Genomic DNA, 15,758 nt, shown 5'->3' with positions numbered 1-15,758 from the left:
CAGTGTTATTAGAGGCAATGTCTGTTGCATGCAAACACAGACTCTTTTACATGTGGTTGTAAACATCAACACTAGGAAACAAAGAATTTTAATATGCTTTTAATATAATCAAGAAAGTAAAGAACTTCTTAACAGAATCTGGTTTAAGAACATTTACATTCGAGTGATTTCTGATTGTACATTAATAATGAATAATTACTGTAAGGAAAACAGTATGTCCATGTACTCAGCTTTCCTGCAGTTTTAGTTCTAAATCGGGAATCTAAAATCCTGAAAAATAAGATAAAGCATTAGCTGTTGATATAACACTAAGTTGGATATAACACTTAAAATATGATGGCAGTATAAAATATGTTAGAAAAGAGAGCATGATAATATTGGTCTACATTTTTATATCTCTCCAAATTGTTGAATGCACTGAAATTAAATCCTGAAGTTTGCACTTAGTTTAGTGAGATTTTTATCGCTGTAAGATTAGGGGATTACCTTCAGGATGTCAGTTTACTTTTTAGCATTCGTTTGACAGGTAGTTGACTCAGTTCTTTCTTAGAGATACTCATCATCAGCAGCACCACTTTCCAAATTGTTTACAAATGTGGGATATTTTCCATTTCTTGCTGCCTGAAACACCTCTCTCCTCTCTGTTCTGGGAACTGAATACCTACAGCTTCTGTTCACTTCATCTATAGATAAGTGTATTTAACACACCTGGGAGAAGTTTGTGGGCAGAAAGCTAAGTCGATTACGCAGTTAAAGGCTTTCTGAGACTACTTCTCAACAAAAATATTGTGGTCTATTTGGATAAAAATGAACTAATTTACATGTGGATCATGATTAAAAGTATTAAATAAATACCTCCTTAGCGAAAATCCACTGATCTCTTTCCATTACGTGGCTGAAAGACAAATATTTAGTAAGTGCTCTGTAAAACTGACAGAATTTAGCAACAAAGCCCCAAAACATCTTGGTGTGTATAGAAATTGGTACATTTCTCAATAGCGTCATTGTGATTATCATCAAAGATAGATCTGACATAAGTTATTGTTTAATCTATATCTACCTCTGGAGGAGAATTATACACTAAAATTTACTGCATATCAACTGAAGAATGAATTGTCTATCTTGTATGATTTTTTAAGGGGGAGAAAGCCGCAAGCAGTCACTTCAAGAGATCATGAATCCTTATTCTTTTTGCATTTTCTTAAAATGTGCTGATTGTTATTATTGCATTGTAAGTGTTTTTTTGCTATTAAACAAATACATGTCTTTTTAGACTGTATTCTTTGATATAGGCAGATTTTCTCCCTTTTCACTGTGGTGTTTTTCAGAACTATTTTGCACTAGCGAGGGACTTGATACAACTTCTATGAAAGTTGAAAAAAAATTTCTTCATGGGCTTAATAAGGATTTGCCATTTACTCTGGAAGGATGAATGCACCAATGCTAATATTACCCATAACTTTGGCCTGTCGTAACAAGCCTAAGGATCCAAGCCTGATACATAAGAAATGTAACTATACAAACTTGTGGTCTTTTCATTAGAATTAGAGAATAATTTAGACCGCAAACAAGGCATTTAAGATCATTGAGTACAACCCTAGCCACATTCTTATTTAAAGCCATTAGTCACTTTCTTATTTAAGTAGAAATACTAACCAAAATCAAGAGAACTGTTCAAAAGTCTGACTTGCCACCTTCTCAATTTTGCTAAAATGAAGTAAAAAGGCTCTACGGCATAAAAGCTGTATTCAGTCTCATGAGAATTTCTCTATCTAGTTTCTTACCTTACTGGTCAAAACACAAGGAAAATTGCAAGGTCAGACCTAGCAGTGTGTAAGCATGGAATCCTATCTTGTGCAAACATACTCTGTTGATTATGTTTTTGTAACATAAAGCATTGTAACAATGCTTTATGAAGATTTTCCAAAATGCCATGTTTTCTAGAACTTTCTCTGACAATTAGATATGAAATAATCAATGACGTCTTAAGGCATAGCATGGTATCATGTAGACACAAACCTAGGAATATGATTTTTAAAAAAATTCCTACTATGCCTTTATTTTAATTCAAGAAAATGTCAGGAGCAGACCTAGAGAAGTCCTGTAGAGTGGAATGCCCTTACTGAAAACAATTTTCCTCAATCACAGTAATTCTTTCTGTAATTCAGTGGTTTCTCTACTTTTTTTTTTAACTTTCACCATAAAGCAAAAATAAAAAATTCAAACAAACCATACCCTGTAGAAAAAGTAGCCTCTACTTTGAATGACTCTAGGTCCTTCAAGTTCTTCCTGGAAAAAAAAAGTATTTTAAATTATATCTACAGCTGTAAATTACTGCATGCAAGAGTGGTTGTTTACATACACATAAAAAGTAATTCTTCAGAACTATATACAATCTTACCCCTTAAATGCTTCATGTGCATTTCTCTTCATGTCAGTGACAAGAAGTTTATGTTGTCATGTAGAAATAGCAAACATGAATGGGCCAAATTCCACCTGAAGTTTTAGCTCAGGTCAGATTGCTTTAGAATGGTACTAGAAATGATGAACAGCCTTTGCCTCTGATGTGGGAACCTAGCTTCCCACATCTGATTTTCCAGGTTTCATTACCCAGGCACAACCAGGGTCTTCATGGTGATGGAGTCTCTACAGATAGAGTTGCTTTTTTCATCTTGCAGGAGGACAACAATGCAAAGCTTAAATATCAGAAATACTTGGGCTGCTCCCAGGAATGAGATCCCAGACTGTTCTCAAAGGTGTACCATAACCACCCCTCTCACATTAACTCCCAAAGAGCAGTGCTTATGATAGTCTGTCCTGTCTGTGCTGCACACAGGGAGAAACAACTGTCTAGTGATCCATACAGCAAGGAGGGTAACAAATGATGAAGAAAATAGAAATTCCATTTAAATGTGAAGTAAATGTAAAACATGAAGTATCCAGTTGCTTTAATGAGACCTTCATGATTAGAGAACACATTAGCTTAATCACAGTATTTTATTTGCTTCTGTTAGTATCAGATGGGAGTGATGTCTGTCCTGCAGGTGGGGAGACAGTCAGTTTGAGAAACAAAACAGTCTCAGTGTTATGCTTAACAGAACATAAAATGTAGATGGCTTTTGTTTAGCAGTGAGGGTATTTCTCAACTAAAAACTGGGGTGCTGTGATCTCTTGGGTGAATATCATAAGGTGAAGTATCATGGAAAGGAATCACTTCGTGCTCTATTCTAATGCTGTGAGAATTGTGTAAAAGAGAATGACTCCCATCATTTCCAAACTACAGAAGTAGATTCAATCCAGGGAAGCTTTGAAAGGAAGTGGGGTTTAACCTATACATCATTTTTGAGCCTTGATTTTAATTCTGACTTAGGTTCACCACATATAGCATTATATTCAGTTTCTTGCTGTATGTAAAATATCTGTATGATTTTTATTTCTATTTTCTTCTCATTTTAGCATTACCTGGGTTTGAAATACCCATCTTGTATTTATAATTCGATCACTACTATAATTTTTTATATTTCAAAAGGATAAAATTTTTTCTGTACATTGCCTTTTAAGTGTCTTACGGTATTCATATGTCATTTTTTTCTACTTTTTCTACTCAATGTGTGAACAATGTGTGAAAACAGGAACAAAATAGGCAGCTGTTGCAAGATTAAGAAATTCATCTAGAACATAAAAGGAATCAAGGGTACAATTACTAGTGAGAAATTGTGATTTATGTTAATATGTCATTTTCTTCTTACAGCCAGACACTTCATGAAGTGTCTGGCTGTAAATAGTGTTCTTGTTTGAGGTCATGTCAGAAGTTTGATACTAGAAAACAGATGAAGCTAAGAATCTGTCGTTTTTGTAACACCCGCCTTCTAAACTTCCAAGAGTTTGGAGATGTTAAAAAGAAATAAATACCTGCCATAATAAATATGCATGTTTATTCACAAGCCTGCGTGTATATATGTACACAGAAAAATATGTATTCATGAAGATGTATGATTACTCAGAGTTTTATTTTAATGCCTGCCCTCTAGAAGGTATTTTGCTCAGTCTCTTAGATCGACTGCCAAGAAAATGCTTGAGTTGTCTTTCATAGATCATATCCTACCAGGCAAGCTGTAGCTCAAGAAAAGTCAAAGCTGTGAAAAAATCTGGTGTTGTTCCAAACTGGGAAGAAAGAATGAATTTAATAGAGCAGGTTTCTTCCTTCACCCATCCACCTTTTCAATTCCTTACCTAGTCAGGGAGAGAGGTGGATGTGTTTATGCACAGCAGGTTCTGTTTTTCGTCCCAACATGAGGAAGAAAAAAGATCAGCAGCAAGATAACCCTTCCTGAAGCACATTCTGGGACACCAACCGAAATATATAAGCAGTAAGGTCTACAAGGGCATTTTTAGAAAAGCTAATGAGTCACAAAGCGTGAGAACACAAGCATGCAGAGTTTAAGTTTACATACGTCCAGTTTGTATCTCTTCAGTCTTCTCTCATTAAGCTGAGGAACGAGTTGCAGTAAAGGATGCAGGACAGACGACTGAGAGGACACGAAGACACATACATGACCAACAGTGAAATTTAGCCCTTATGATGCAAAAAAGGTCTCTGCAATATTGGCTTATGGACCAAACATGCACCAAAAAAGGACTGAAGATGTTCATCGAGAAACTTAGTTTTTTTAACATTTTGACTTGAAAATAAGCAGGTATCAACATTTATATTTACGCTATGCAGAGTGGTGGAGGAAAAAGCTATGCATCCTACCTTAACTAACTGAAAGTTCAGAACCATTTACACACTCCTGGAATTATTCAGACTTTGATGAGTCTCTATGAGTTGTACTGAGAATATTTCCATACAGTATTCCTACTAACACTTCTACAATTCTCTACTATGGAAATTAGCAGCTTCAACCTCTGTTGTACTGAAAAGTTCATTTTACTTCAAAATAAATGGCAACAAAAAAATTGGGTTGTTTGCTAGAGAAAAGTGTGCAGTAGGAATCCATTCTTGAGTGACATTTGTAACCATGGCACTGGTCACTCTATCTAAGCTCCAATCATGAAATTCCTTGTTCAACAAGATTTTAAGCTTGCCGACAGCCTAGTTAAGTACAGTGGCATTGTGTGCAGCCTAAGTGCTCACCCTGGAAAAACACAACCATGTGGGATTTTGGAAAGAGGTCCACAGGAAGAAATAAAGAATAAAAACCTGTGTTCCATTAACCAATTTAAACCTTCAACTCATATAAATGTAATTTAAAAAATAATGCATTTTCGATACAATACTTCTTACAAAAGTAATGCAATTAAGATATATGGAGTAACCAGAGTTACCAAAGTGTTATTGTACTTAGTAGGTAAAAAGAACTTGCTTATTTATAGCCAATTTTGTGCTATCTGCCAAAGGTAGGCAAGCCTTATACATAAAAAAAGTAGGAGTCTGATGTGAGTGAAGGAGTTAATGTACATCCCAGCTGTCCACTTGGGCTCTGTCTTGCAGCCAGTGGAGAGAGGTTATAAAGCTGAGGAATGATGGATCTCACCTAAGTTAGTATCTCTGAGAACGGCTAGAAAATAATCATCTGAACAGCTAAACCAAAAGAAGTGAGAAAGCAGTAATCTCTGGGGGCAGTGGCAAAGGTATGCAGGATGGTGAAGTGGGATGCAGTAGCCTTTTAAGCAGGAGCAGCAGCAGAAATAGCTCATTTCACTGTGCCTTAACTACCCTTAAATCCTCCAAAGCAACTCTAGCATGAAAACATTGACCCCAATATGAATGATACCACTTTCTAGGAAATACACCACGTATTTCTGGAGAAATGTAAAGAACAAGGCAAAAATGGACATTAGCACGTAAGAATGATTGTTAAGAAACAAGAAAATATGAATATGTTTAACTTTCTCGAAATCCTATGGTGCATAGATGCACACAGGTAACAGAGTATGTTTGCACTTCAAAAGCGAGAATGGATCACATGTACTTGACTTGGTTTATGACAATGCTTTTAGAGCAACAATTCTTTGCCATGGTTTAAACTATATTTTTCATTCAAAATATAATCCAAAGTCCAAGTGAGACTTAAATACTATTTTGCCTGCTACATATTTATGACATGTGCAAATGAATTCATACAGTTTAATTAATAATGAATAAAAATGCTTTAAGAGTATCTAATAGTTATGGTCATGTTCTCAGCTTCTGTAAGTCCACATTGTTTCACTGCCTGTGCTATGTTCCAAAACCTGAAAAAAGTATTTGATCTCACTCTTAAAATTTGAAACTACAAGGTTAAGATTCAGTTGGGATTCCATGAATGTTTGGTGGGGTTTGTTGGAATTTTTTTCCACACCTGTACAGTACTGATGATCCTCTCCCATATTATTAAAACACCTTCTGTACTTTAAACATGCAACTCCCGGTCCTGAGCTTGCTATACAGTTGGAGAGACTACTGCAGAAAGGAACATTGCCTTGGTTTTATATACAAGCACACATGTACTCACTCACAAGGAGGTGTTATGCCACTTACCATGATGTCTGAGTTGCCCGAGTCATGAGTCTTAGAATAATGAAATAAGAACTGTTTGAAAAAATTAAAAGTGGGGTTTTACTACAAAACAGGGCAAGAGTGTTGTGATTTTCTTGTCTTTTTTTAGAGTGATTGTAGGACATATGTAGATATCTTACCCTTTTGGTGTTGTCTTTCTCATCTAAACCCTGTGGGAATAATAGTTGGTAGAGAGGCTTTTATTCATTAAAATAAAAAGCACAATGGATAATTTTGATTACATACATAATCTTTTCAGCACTGGGTTGGAATATTCTTCCTTGGCAGATGTATTATATGTCTTTGTTTATCAATGTAACTAATAATTTCAAACTCTGTAGAGAGCATTGATTACTCTGCCCTAGAAGAGTTAGAGGTGTTTAGCAGATGTTCCCTTGTACATCCCCAGACTCTCATAAGTAAATTTCTTTGTCTATTGAGAATTCATTGTTTTTCTAATCTAGAGCAATAAAAATGCCTAACACCTTGTACCCAGCCTGGAGATTATTTTCCAAACATCCATGTATCCCTGCCGTCTTTACAAGGTGTTACATTCTGACAATGTAGCATTTCAGAGTAAAACCAGATAGAAATACTTCCTGCACTGAATGACAGTTTTCCTACTGAGTCCTCAGAATTCATTGTAGACAATGGCATGGTGAGAGATCAGGCTTCAAAAATGCTAAGCAGTCTTTTGTGTGTGTTACCTGTGGTTTCTGGAGAAATCCCATGACCAAAAAACAAAGTTCTTCCAGTGTACTGGACACCTAATGCAAAGAAAACAGGAACTCAGCTATCACACTTGCAATTCTACTACGTATAACAAACAGTATCAAAATAGTAGTTACCTCTGTCTGACTCACCCGAGGTTGAGAATCTGTGAACAGGTAAGCAGAACATGCATCATCTATCTGTAAGAGTTCACACACTTTTTTTAGGAAGTCAGAGTAATAAAAACAAGTGAAATATGTATATTTTCAGAAAAAGGTAAGTGCAGCAAGCTACAAGCTTGTCTATTGTAAGGCATCCTCATAGGTCCATTCATTAAATACTTTGCATTCAAAGGGGGAAGGGCCTTAACCACATAAAAAAGAAAACAACAACCACAACAAACTTATACTTGCTTGATCTGAACAAACATACCTATCTGTGACCTTTATTCCCTTACTGACCACATACTCCTCTTAACTACAAACTTCTCAGACTAAGTCATATTTTAAGTTATGGTTGTAAGCATCTGGGGCATGAACTATGAACTTGAATCTCTTCTGCAATATCTTTGTATTATACAAAACTGTGAAGAAAATGACAAAACTAAGGAAAGGGATTCAAGGATCAATCCTCAAACACAACTCTTTCAATTGGATTACAGCATCCCTGCAGGTGTATGACACATGCATCCCTCGAGTGATTATGATATGTGCTGGCACATCTCATGCACACCAGTCAGTTTGTGCCAGCAATTTCCTAAACACAGTGTGAAACAACGCTACTCTTTGTCTTCACCAGTCTTTTCAAAGCTGTCTTCATTCAGTGCTGTGATAATCTTGTCTTGGAAGAAGTACTGAACAAGTGATTCCTACCCATCCTCTCCCTATGGTTCATAACCTTGTATTAACTACATCTTCCTTCTGTTGTCTCTTTTCCAAGATGAAAGAATACTGTAATACTACTAATTTTTAGTGGAGTTATTAATAGAGAAGGCATAAGAAATGGAATAAAAGGTATTTGAGTTCACAGAAATAATATTACTGGTGCTGAAACTCCTGAGTATTCTGTAAGGAAAAGTCTCCAACGCTGCAAGTAAAGTCACACAATTTAATAATGATGACAAAAATCAACTTAAAATTTTATTAAATAACTTTAAAGTTGTATCAAGAGTAACCTCCATCATTATATGCTATTTTTTTCATGTAATGTTTGATAGTGTTAGATGAAAAAATCTTTGCCACTCATGTTGTTCACAGGCTGCATAAAAAACATAATGGTTTGGGGTTTTTTAATAGAGCAGTTAATGCAATTGTTCTTGCAATTTTATTATAGATAAAAAGCCCTAAATGACACTAATTAGCAACGAAAACATAAAAGAAAAAAATATTTTTTTTTAAGAAAATGCATATCTGAGCACTTCAGGACAGGAGATAATCCATTTCTCCAGAGACGATCTATGAGAAAGCATTAGCAGGCATAGTGGGAAAACTAATAGCTCACAGAATTCCCTTTTCAAATAGGTTTTGTTGGTAACACATCCTCTCTCTTCTTCCTTCATCTTGCATGTGTTTGAGTGTATTAGTTCAGCTGCACTACTTTCAGAGTAAGAAAGCATAGAGGAAGAAGTCAGCAATGAATGAGATAAAATTAGGCTGAAGTAATTTTGGAAGCTTATGTTAAAAAGAGTGTACTTTCATCTTGGGGGGTTGTTTGTGTTTGGGTTTTATTTGTTTATTTACTTGACTCAGAGAACTACCATAGCTGAGTAGCAGAACAAGCCAGAGAGTGCTTTGTGTTCAACACAATGGTATCTTTCAGCTAAAACCTTTGCGGAAAAAGCAAGAGTTGAGGAAGAGCCACAATTTATGTTAATTCCTTTTAAAAAAATTAATAGTTTCTTTTATGGATCTTCTCTCAGGTTTTCTCTTCTGTCTCAGAAATGTGGCCTGAGAGTAGAAGATTGCAAGTTGCTTTGTGTTGGTTAAATAACATAAAGAAACAAAAGGAAGTAAGAGACAAGTAAAGAAAAAAGTACTTATTTACAAAGTTCTCATATTTATAAACTCAGAGCCATTCCTGCAACATACAAGATTTATTTAGAGGCAGGGTTTCTCCTGAATGATCCACTAGGAAAGTAGCAAAGAGGGAAGAATTATTATTTGCACTTTAAGAAATTCCGGTGAACGAGTGTGAGTCAGTCATTAGGTTGATTTAGGGTATATAACTATATATCTAACTCTCTTTCCTTAGACCATTTCCAGTTCAGCATAATTCTGGTTATAATGGTAACTTTTATATTGCTTCTATGATGAAATTTTACAAAATTTAGTATCTTATGCATACCATTTTCTTCACTGAAATCAACAGAACCTTTGTCTTGGTTTCCAGTCACCACAGGGACAAATCTTACAGCTAGCAAACCTTATCAAGACATGCAGAAATGTATAAAGCAACTTTTTAATCCAGAATGTAAATAACTAATTTTCAAAAATTCCTTACTATTATCAGGATCTTACTTCCCAAAAGACCATTTTTTCCCGAGAGATAAATGTCACTAGGGCTTGTTCAAGTGCCAGTCTGGAAATAGGTTAGGTTTTGAGTCACCATCTCCAATAGGAACTATGGGGAGATAACAGTAAGCAGAATGTCTCCTGTAATGGTCTCAATCAGAAGAAATTTACTCTCTGCATCTGCCCCCCGATGAGTCACTTGCTTTCCAGTGTTATCAAAAGCTACTAAATTAAATGTCAACACAATAGTTGAAGGTTTCAGCAACACCAGGGCATGCAAGTGGCAGGATAAATCCTCCCCACATGTTATGCCCTGCCACTCCATCTGTTCCAAAAGGGCAGGGAAGAGCCTGCGTTAACACATGCGTCACAGTCCAGGATCAAAACAAATGATCCTTTCAGAGATGAGAGTGAAAGTTATGACACCAATCAGTAGCCAAATGTTAGAGGGGCTAATTGACACAGTACATTGTCCTTTACCTAGTAAATTGAGAAGCTGGGGTAGGATTGAACAATGTCCCAGCCTTGTGTGCAGAACAGAGGATGCAAGAGGAAAGACTGGATGAGTTGAAACAATTCCTGAGTATCATGTACAGACTATAAAACTACCAGATGGGTCACTGTGATGCTTCCAGGGACAGTGACTGCCTGGTCATTCACAGTTAAGTGACAACTGTTATCAAACATAGCTCTCCATTGAGACAAGACAATCTCTTCTCAGAATGACATCCCAACACTCAGTCCAAACCCTGAAGGAACTGTTCAGAATATCTGGAAAATTAAATATTTCACCTCTTTGCTGATGTCAAGATAGGAGACATACAGGAAGACATACTGGAAGAAAACACAGCTGAACTCTGTGCAAGAGAAATACTGGATGGGATGGTAAGGTGGGACTGTAGCAAGGATGGGCACAGAAGAAATGGGAGGATACCGCATGGCAGATCATGCTTACCTCTTTCAACAGCTGCAAATCCTCATCTGATTCGAGTGCTTGGGATGGCATCGGTGCACCTGGAAGCACAAACCGTGCTCAGCGATGCTGCACAGCAGAGGTCATTAGTGTAAGTGTCCCATGTCAGAGATACCTAGCACAACTAGCAGCTGCAAAGGCCGAGAGCCGCTTGCTCCAAGGAAGCCTGTGACCCTGGGTGTTCTGCGGTTTGTCCTGTAGTTTTTGCCTGCTCTGTTCCAGCAACACAGCAGGACGTTTCTTCACAAGTTCACAGCAGATATGGACACTCACACGTCTTAGCAGTAAACAGTGTGGAAGTTACTTAGGTCTCACTGAGACCTGCTCAGAAAATCACATTCCAGTGCCTACAACCTCAGGCTTTCTGAGAACTCTGCTCACCTCCAGCACATGCACTGTGAGTTGAGGATCTAGACCCTACCTCTTGCCTTCATGTATGCTACAACTGCAGAATTGAACAGGCACTATGTAATGTACAATTGCACATAGATAGTGCCCTTGAGATGAACATGGTGTTTTGAGAATATATGTGCATATGAATACATGAATTGTATATGAATACCATACGTGTGTAACTGGCTTCGTTTCCTCTGTCTTGCATATGTGATGTGGAAAAGTTTGGTCCCTCAGTAGATTAAATATGTTATTAACTGCATAATGATGCAGTGAAGCTGTGCTTAACTTGGGGCAGCTCCTTTCTCGATCTCTTCCCACCCAGGCTGCAGACCTGGAAGTCACTGTTCCAGGGTTCCTTCCAAGTCAATGTCCAAAATACCCCTCTTACCACATTGTTATTTTCCCTGACAGTGTACTTCTGATAGCAGGGTATTGTTAGAGTCTCTGTAAATAACAGAAATGAGCATCACCAAATTGTGAGTACACTAGACACCACGCAATGGTATCAGTGAGGGGATGTGCTGTAACTCCCATGGGAGGGAAACTGCTGCTGGGGAGGGTGATACTTTATCTGTACATGCTGAGCTCTGCAGGAAACCCTTCAAAGTCATCTAATTTATACCTCTGCCCAAAGCTGCTGCCCATGAGCCACACTTAACCAGTTTATACACTGTTCCTAAAGACCTCAGTTTTAGAGAGATTTTGTAACCTCCCAGGCAGTCTGAAGTTACATGTGGTCACATTTTTAAAAGAATTGAACCAAATTAAACAAAAAAGAGGTGAAGCTAGACCTAGCTAGAATGTCCAGTGAGCATGGTATGAATGCCCATCATGTTATTTATTTTGCATTTACCCCTAATAACAATAATCACAGCAGTAGTTAGTTCCAGGCATTAAAGGATGGATTTCAAAACCACATTTTTGTACTGGCACAGACTTAAGCTGACTAATTATTATGGATGCTTGCTTTGCCCCAAAAAAAGAATTAGAGGGACTCTTAATTCCACACTACATAGAAGTGGGATTTTTTTTTAAATTTTTGAGTTGCTCACATAAAAAGGAAACCAATTCCCAATTATTTGTTTCATTTCAAGGAAAAATGCCAAATAAATTAAAGGTGCTACAGTTGTCTTACTTTGTCTTCTTCTCTTAAATTAGTGCATTCAAACTGGAGTATTACCTGGGACTAGTATCCTGGTTGCAAAGAGTAGAACAGGGCAACACTTCAAATTAGCACACCTTCCCCATCAAAGCATTGCCTGCCTATCTCTGAACACTGTTTCTGCCATTGCCTGGTTCCCAAGGCTTTTCAGGGAGAGCTAAAGAAATTCATTAGCATGAATTAGTAAACATTAGGGCACCAAGCAAGAAAGCCTGACTACCCTAACTTTCTCTTTTTTTTTTTTTTTTTGGCCTGTAGCATAAACTTCTGGATAGAGAAGATAAATTATTTCACCCACTCCTCATTTTCCTTTACCCTTCTCCTCATATTCAAAAATTTTTATTTCATGTGCAATCCCATCTGTTTTGTGCACCCAGGACTGTGTTCCTCCGAGGACCAAGCAGTGTTCCTCCATCACCCCATGCAGAACAGGGCTGCAGTACCTACAGGACTTCATTAATTTACACAACAGCACACACAATGAAACATTAAGTTGTTTTGCAATATATACAAAATAACCATGGGGGAAGGGAAAAAAAAAAAAAAAAAGCAAGAGAGAGAAGAGAGAGAGGAGGAGGGAGAGGAGGAAGAGGAAGGAGAGAGAGACAGAGAAAGAAAGAAATGTGTGTTATTGAAAAAGAGTCCTATTGAAAGGGAACATGGAGGAGAAAATCCTTCAAACTAAACAAAATCAACATTGTCCACAACCCATTTGCTCTCTTATCCTTCAATTCTGCCATCTTTAAGAAATTCAGCTTCTTTCAAGGCAGTAGAATGCCAGATGCACAGCCTGGGACTGACTTCTTACATCTTGTCTTCCCTCTATTGCTCTCCCTAAACAAGCTCCTGGCAATCGTTTGTGTAAGAACAGTGATGAAATACTGTGTGCCATTGCCCTTCACTACGCTCCTCTTCCTTCCCTCCCCTCTTCCATATCTTCAGAACTTATTTTTAACATAATATTAAGTATGCTCTAATTCGATTTCTTTGATTATTGATATTAAAAGAAAACACAACAAAGCAGAACAAAACCTCACAACTAAAGCAAATCCCACGCATATAATACAAACAAAATGGAAATAGTCCTTGCACAGCATTTTGTGATGTTACTTTGCAAGGTGTAAGTAGCTAATCTATCTGAGGTGGGAAAATAGAGTAAAGAGAGTATGGTTTGTTAAACAGGCCACTAGATGCTTCACAAGAGCTCCTTGCTACAAAAATAGCAACTTTCAGGATTCCTCACCTGATAAATATTGCTACATGTAGGACTGCCAGAGGGTCCTAGATCCTAATTTTTCCTGCAGTTTTGTACATGTTGTTTCATCTCTTTTCTTGCCTTTTAAAAATCAGAATAAATGATACTTAAAATTAAATCTCTTTTTTAAAAAGCCTATTCCCCAAGCTGCTGGAGTGTTTTGCCAGGACAGAGTAATCCTACCGGGATCCGGGAAGAAGTCCCCCAGACCTATCCCCGAAACCGTCCCCAGCAGCTGCGCCCTCCAGAGCATCCTTGCCCCTCTCCAGCGGCGCCGCTGCCGCCGGCCCGCACGGCTGGCAGGCTGCGCGCACCCTGCTCCCAAATCATGCGCAGAGCTGGCGGAGCAGAAGGGGTTGCGAGCGGGATGCTCCTCACCTTTGCAAGCAGACATCGAGGAGGCGAGGAGGACGAAGAGAAGGAGTAGCGGGGACCCGGGCAGCGCCGCGGCGTCTCCTGCCCTCCTCAGGCTGCGCTGGGGGGTGGCCGCGGGGGGCTGATGGTGGCAGAGGTGTCCCATGTCCGCCGAGTGCCCGGCGCCGCCGCTCTGCCAGCCGCTCGTCTGGGCATGTCCTCGCTCCTTGCCCCAACTTTTTAAATGTCCCCGACACGTGGACGAGCTCCAGCCGGGCTCGGGGAGGGCTGCCCCGCTCCCCCCGGGGGCCGGCGGCTGGTGACTCACCCCGCTCCGCCCCGGGGCAGGGCCGCTGGACCCCGGGCTGGCACGGCGGGTGCCCCTGCTTGGCACAGAGGCGAGGCGCTGGCCAGGCTCCAGGCCCTTTATTAAACCCCCTCCTTAAAAGCAAGTCCATGTTTTAATCCCCCGGAGCCCTGCAGGAGCCGCGGTGGCTGGTGCGGAAGGTACTGCTCCTCCACTGCCGTGGGTGTTCGGAGCGATGGAACGAGCGGCAAAGGGCGTTCAAACACTGTCCCAGCCCGGTGTACGCGGGAGAAGAGGCGTGATTTAAAGTGGGGAAATCGGACCCATTAGCTGATTTGCCCCCAGCTAGCTGAAAGTGGGAGTAAATCTCGTGAAGCTTTCACGTGGGAGAAACCGCCGGTGGCTGGGATGCGGGGCTCTGGGGATGCGCACCCCTCTCTCTGCCTTGGCACCCGCCGAATGGTCACTGAGTTTTCTGAAGACTCCCTGGCTGCAGGGGTGTGACTGCCTCCTGACTTTTCCTATGCCTTAAATACACACGCAATGCCACACGACGAAATAGAACTCAGTGATACGGTAATATTTAGAGATTAAAATCCTAATACTGTGCTTAGCAAGGTATTTTACTTAAAATACAGCTGCACACCTTGGTCCCTATTTATGACTGTAGATAATAAAAGCAACTACATTATATGACAGTCAGCAGTACAGAGACTCCAAATCTGTTAAGGCACTCGGGCAGTTTAGTCCAGCCATCCCTGAAGCACAGCAAGCTCTGTCTTACCAGAGTGGCTACCCAAGTCTGACAGTGCCTCCTCCTCCTATCAGGTCCAACAAAGGATGATTGCCACTCCCAAGAGTGAGCAAGGTGCTCAGGCTGGTGCTGACCTGTTCCTCACACCAAGCCCAGCAGCAAGGTCTGACTTTGAAGAACAGTGTGTGTCTGGCTGTCTCTGCTTTCTCACCATTTGCTCCAGGAAGATCCTGCGCAGCTGAGGTGCTCCTCCAAGTCTAAGGAGACAGTTTCAGGACAGCAGGTCCCAATTTAGAACCTATCTTTATGATTTATTTTCTCTTGTTTTTCGATTCACTCCTATATTTTCACTTGGTTGCTTTTTTTCTGTCAAAGGAAATTAGTACATCAAAGTCCAGCAATAAGACGATGGTGCAATAATAGTGATTGCCATTTTCCAAAATAGCTTGCAACTCTTTTTTACCATTTCAGTGGGTTGTGACTGGGGGCTAAATAGTGTGTGGTGGAGTAAATCTGCCTGACTGTTACTGTGAAACAAAACAAAACTTTGATTTGTAGCCATATAATGTTGACGTCTGCTCTTTGCCTTCACCTTTAGTTGTATGTGAAACAAAGTGGGCTCTGCCACCCTAGACTCTTTGATAGCCCACCAAAACTGTGAAATCTTTGCCAAGCAGCATGCTAAGATGCTATAAAATTCTTTTAGCAATAGGAGCATCTTCTCTATCAGATTCAGTAACAAAGCTTTCCTTTATATGTCTGGGAACAGAGACAGTCCTCATGTCAATGGAGAGC

At 39.4% G+C, this 15,758-nt stretch overlaps 1 protein-coding gene across 1 annotated transcript; it reads right to left on the bottom strand.

Moving 5' to 3' along the window:
• Window positions 1-859: 859 nt before the first annotated feature.
• Window positions 860-14,068, bottom strand: NMU (neuromedin U; the record flags this gene model as incomplete). The annotated part of the gene is made up of 9 exons (XM_082281568.1): window positions 860-895; window positions 2,236-2,289; window positions 4,455-4,529; window positions 6,524-6,574; window positions 6,682-6,711; window positions 7,249-7,308; window positions 7,405-7,452; window positions 10,718-10,776; window positions 13,927-14,068. 9 exons carry the CDS (start codon window positions 14,066-14,068, stop codon window positions 860-862), a joined length of 555 nt encoding a protein of 184 aa, XP_082137694.1.
• Between the last annotated feature and the right edge of the window lie 1,690 nt (window positions 14,069-15,758).

The sequence above is a fragment of the Coloeus monedula genome (genome assembly GCF_965178545.1).
Source record: "Coloeus monedula genome assembly, chromosome: 5".
Taxonomy (NCBI): Eukaryota; Metazoa; Chordata; class Aves; order Passeriformes; family Corvidae; genus Coloeus; species Coloeus monedula.
This window is presented reverse-complemented; position numbering and strand designations above follow the sequence as displayed.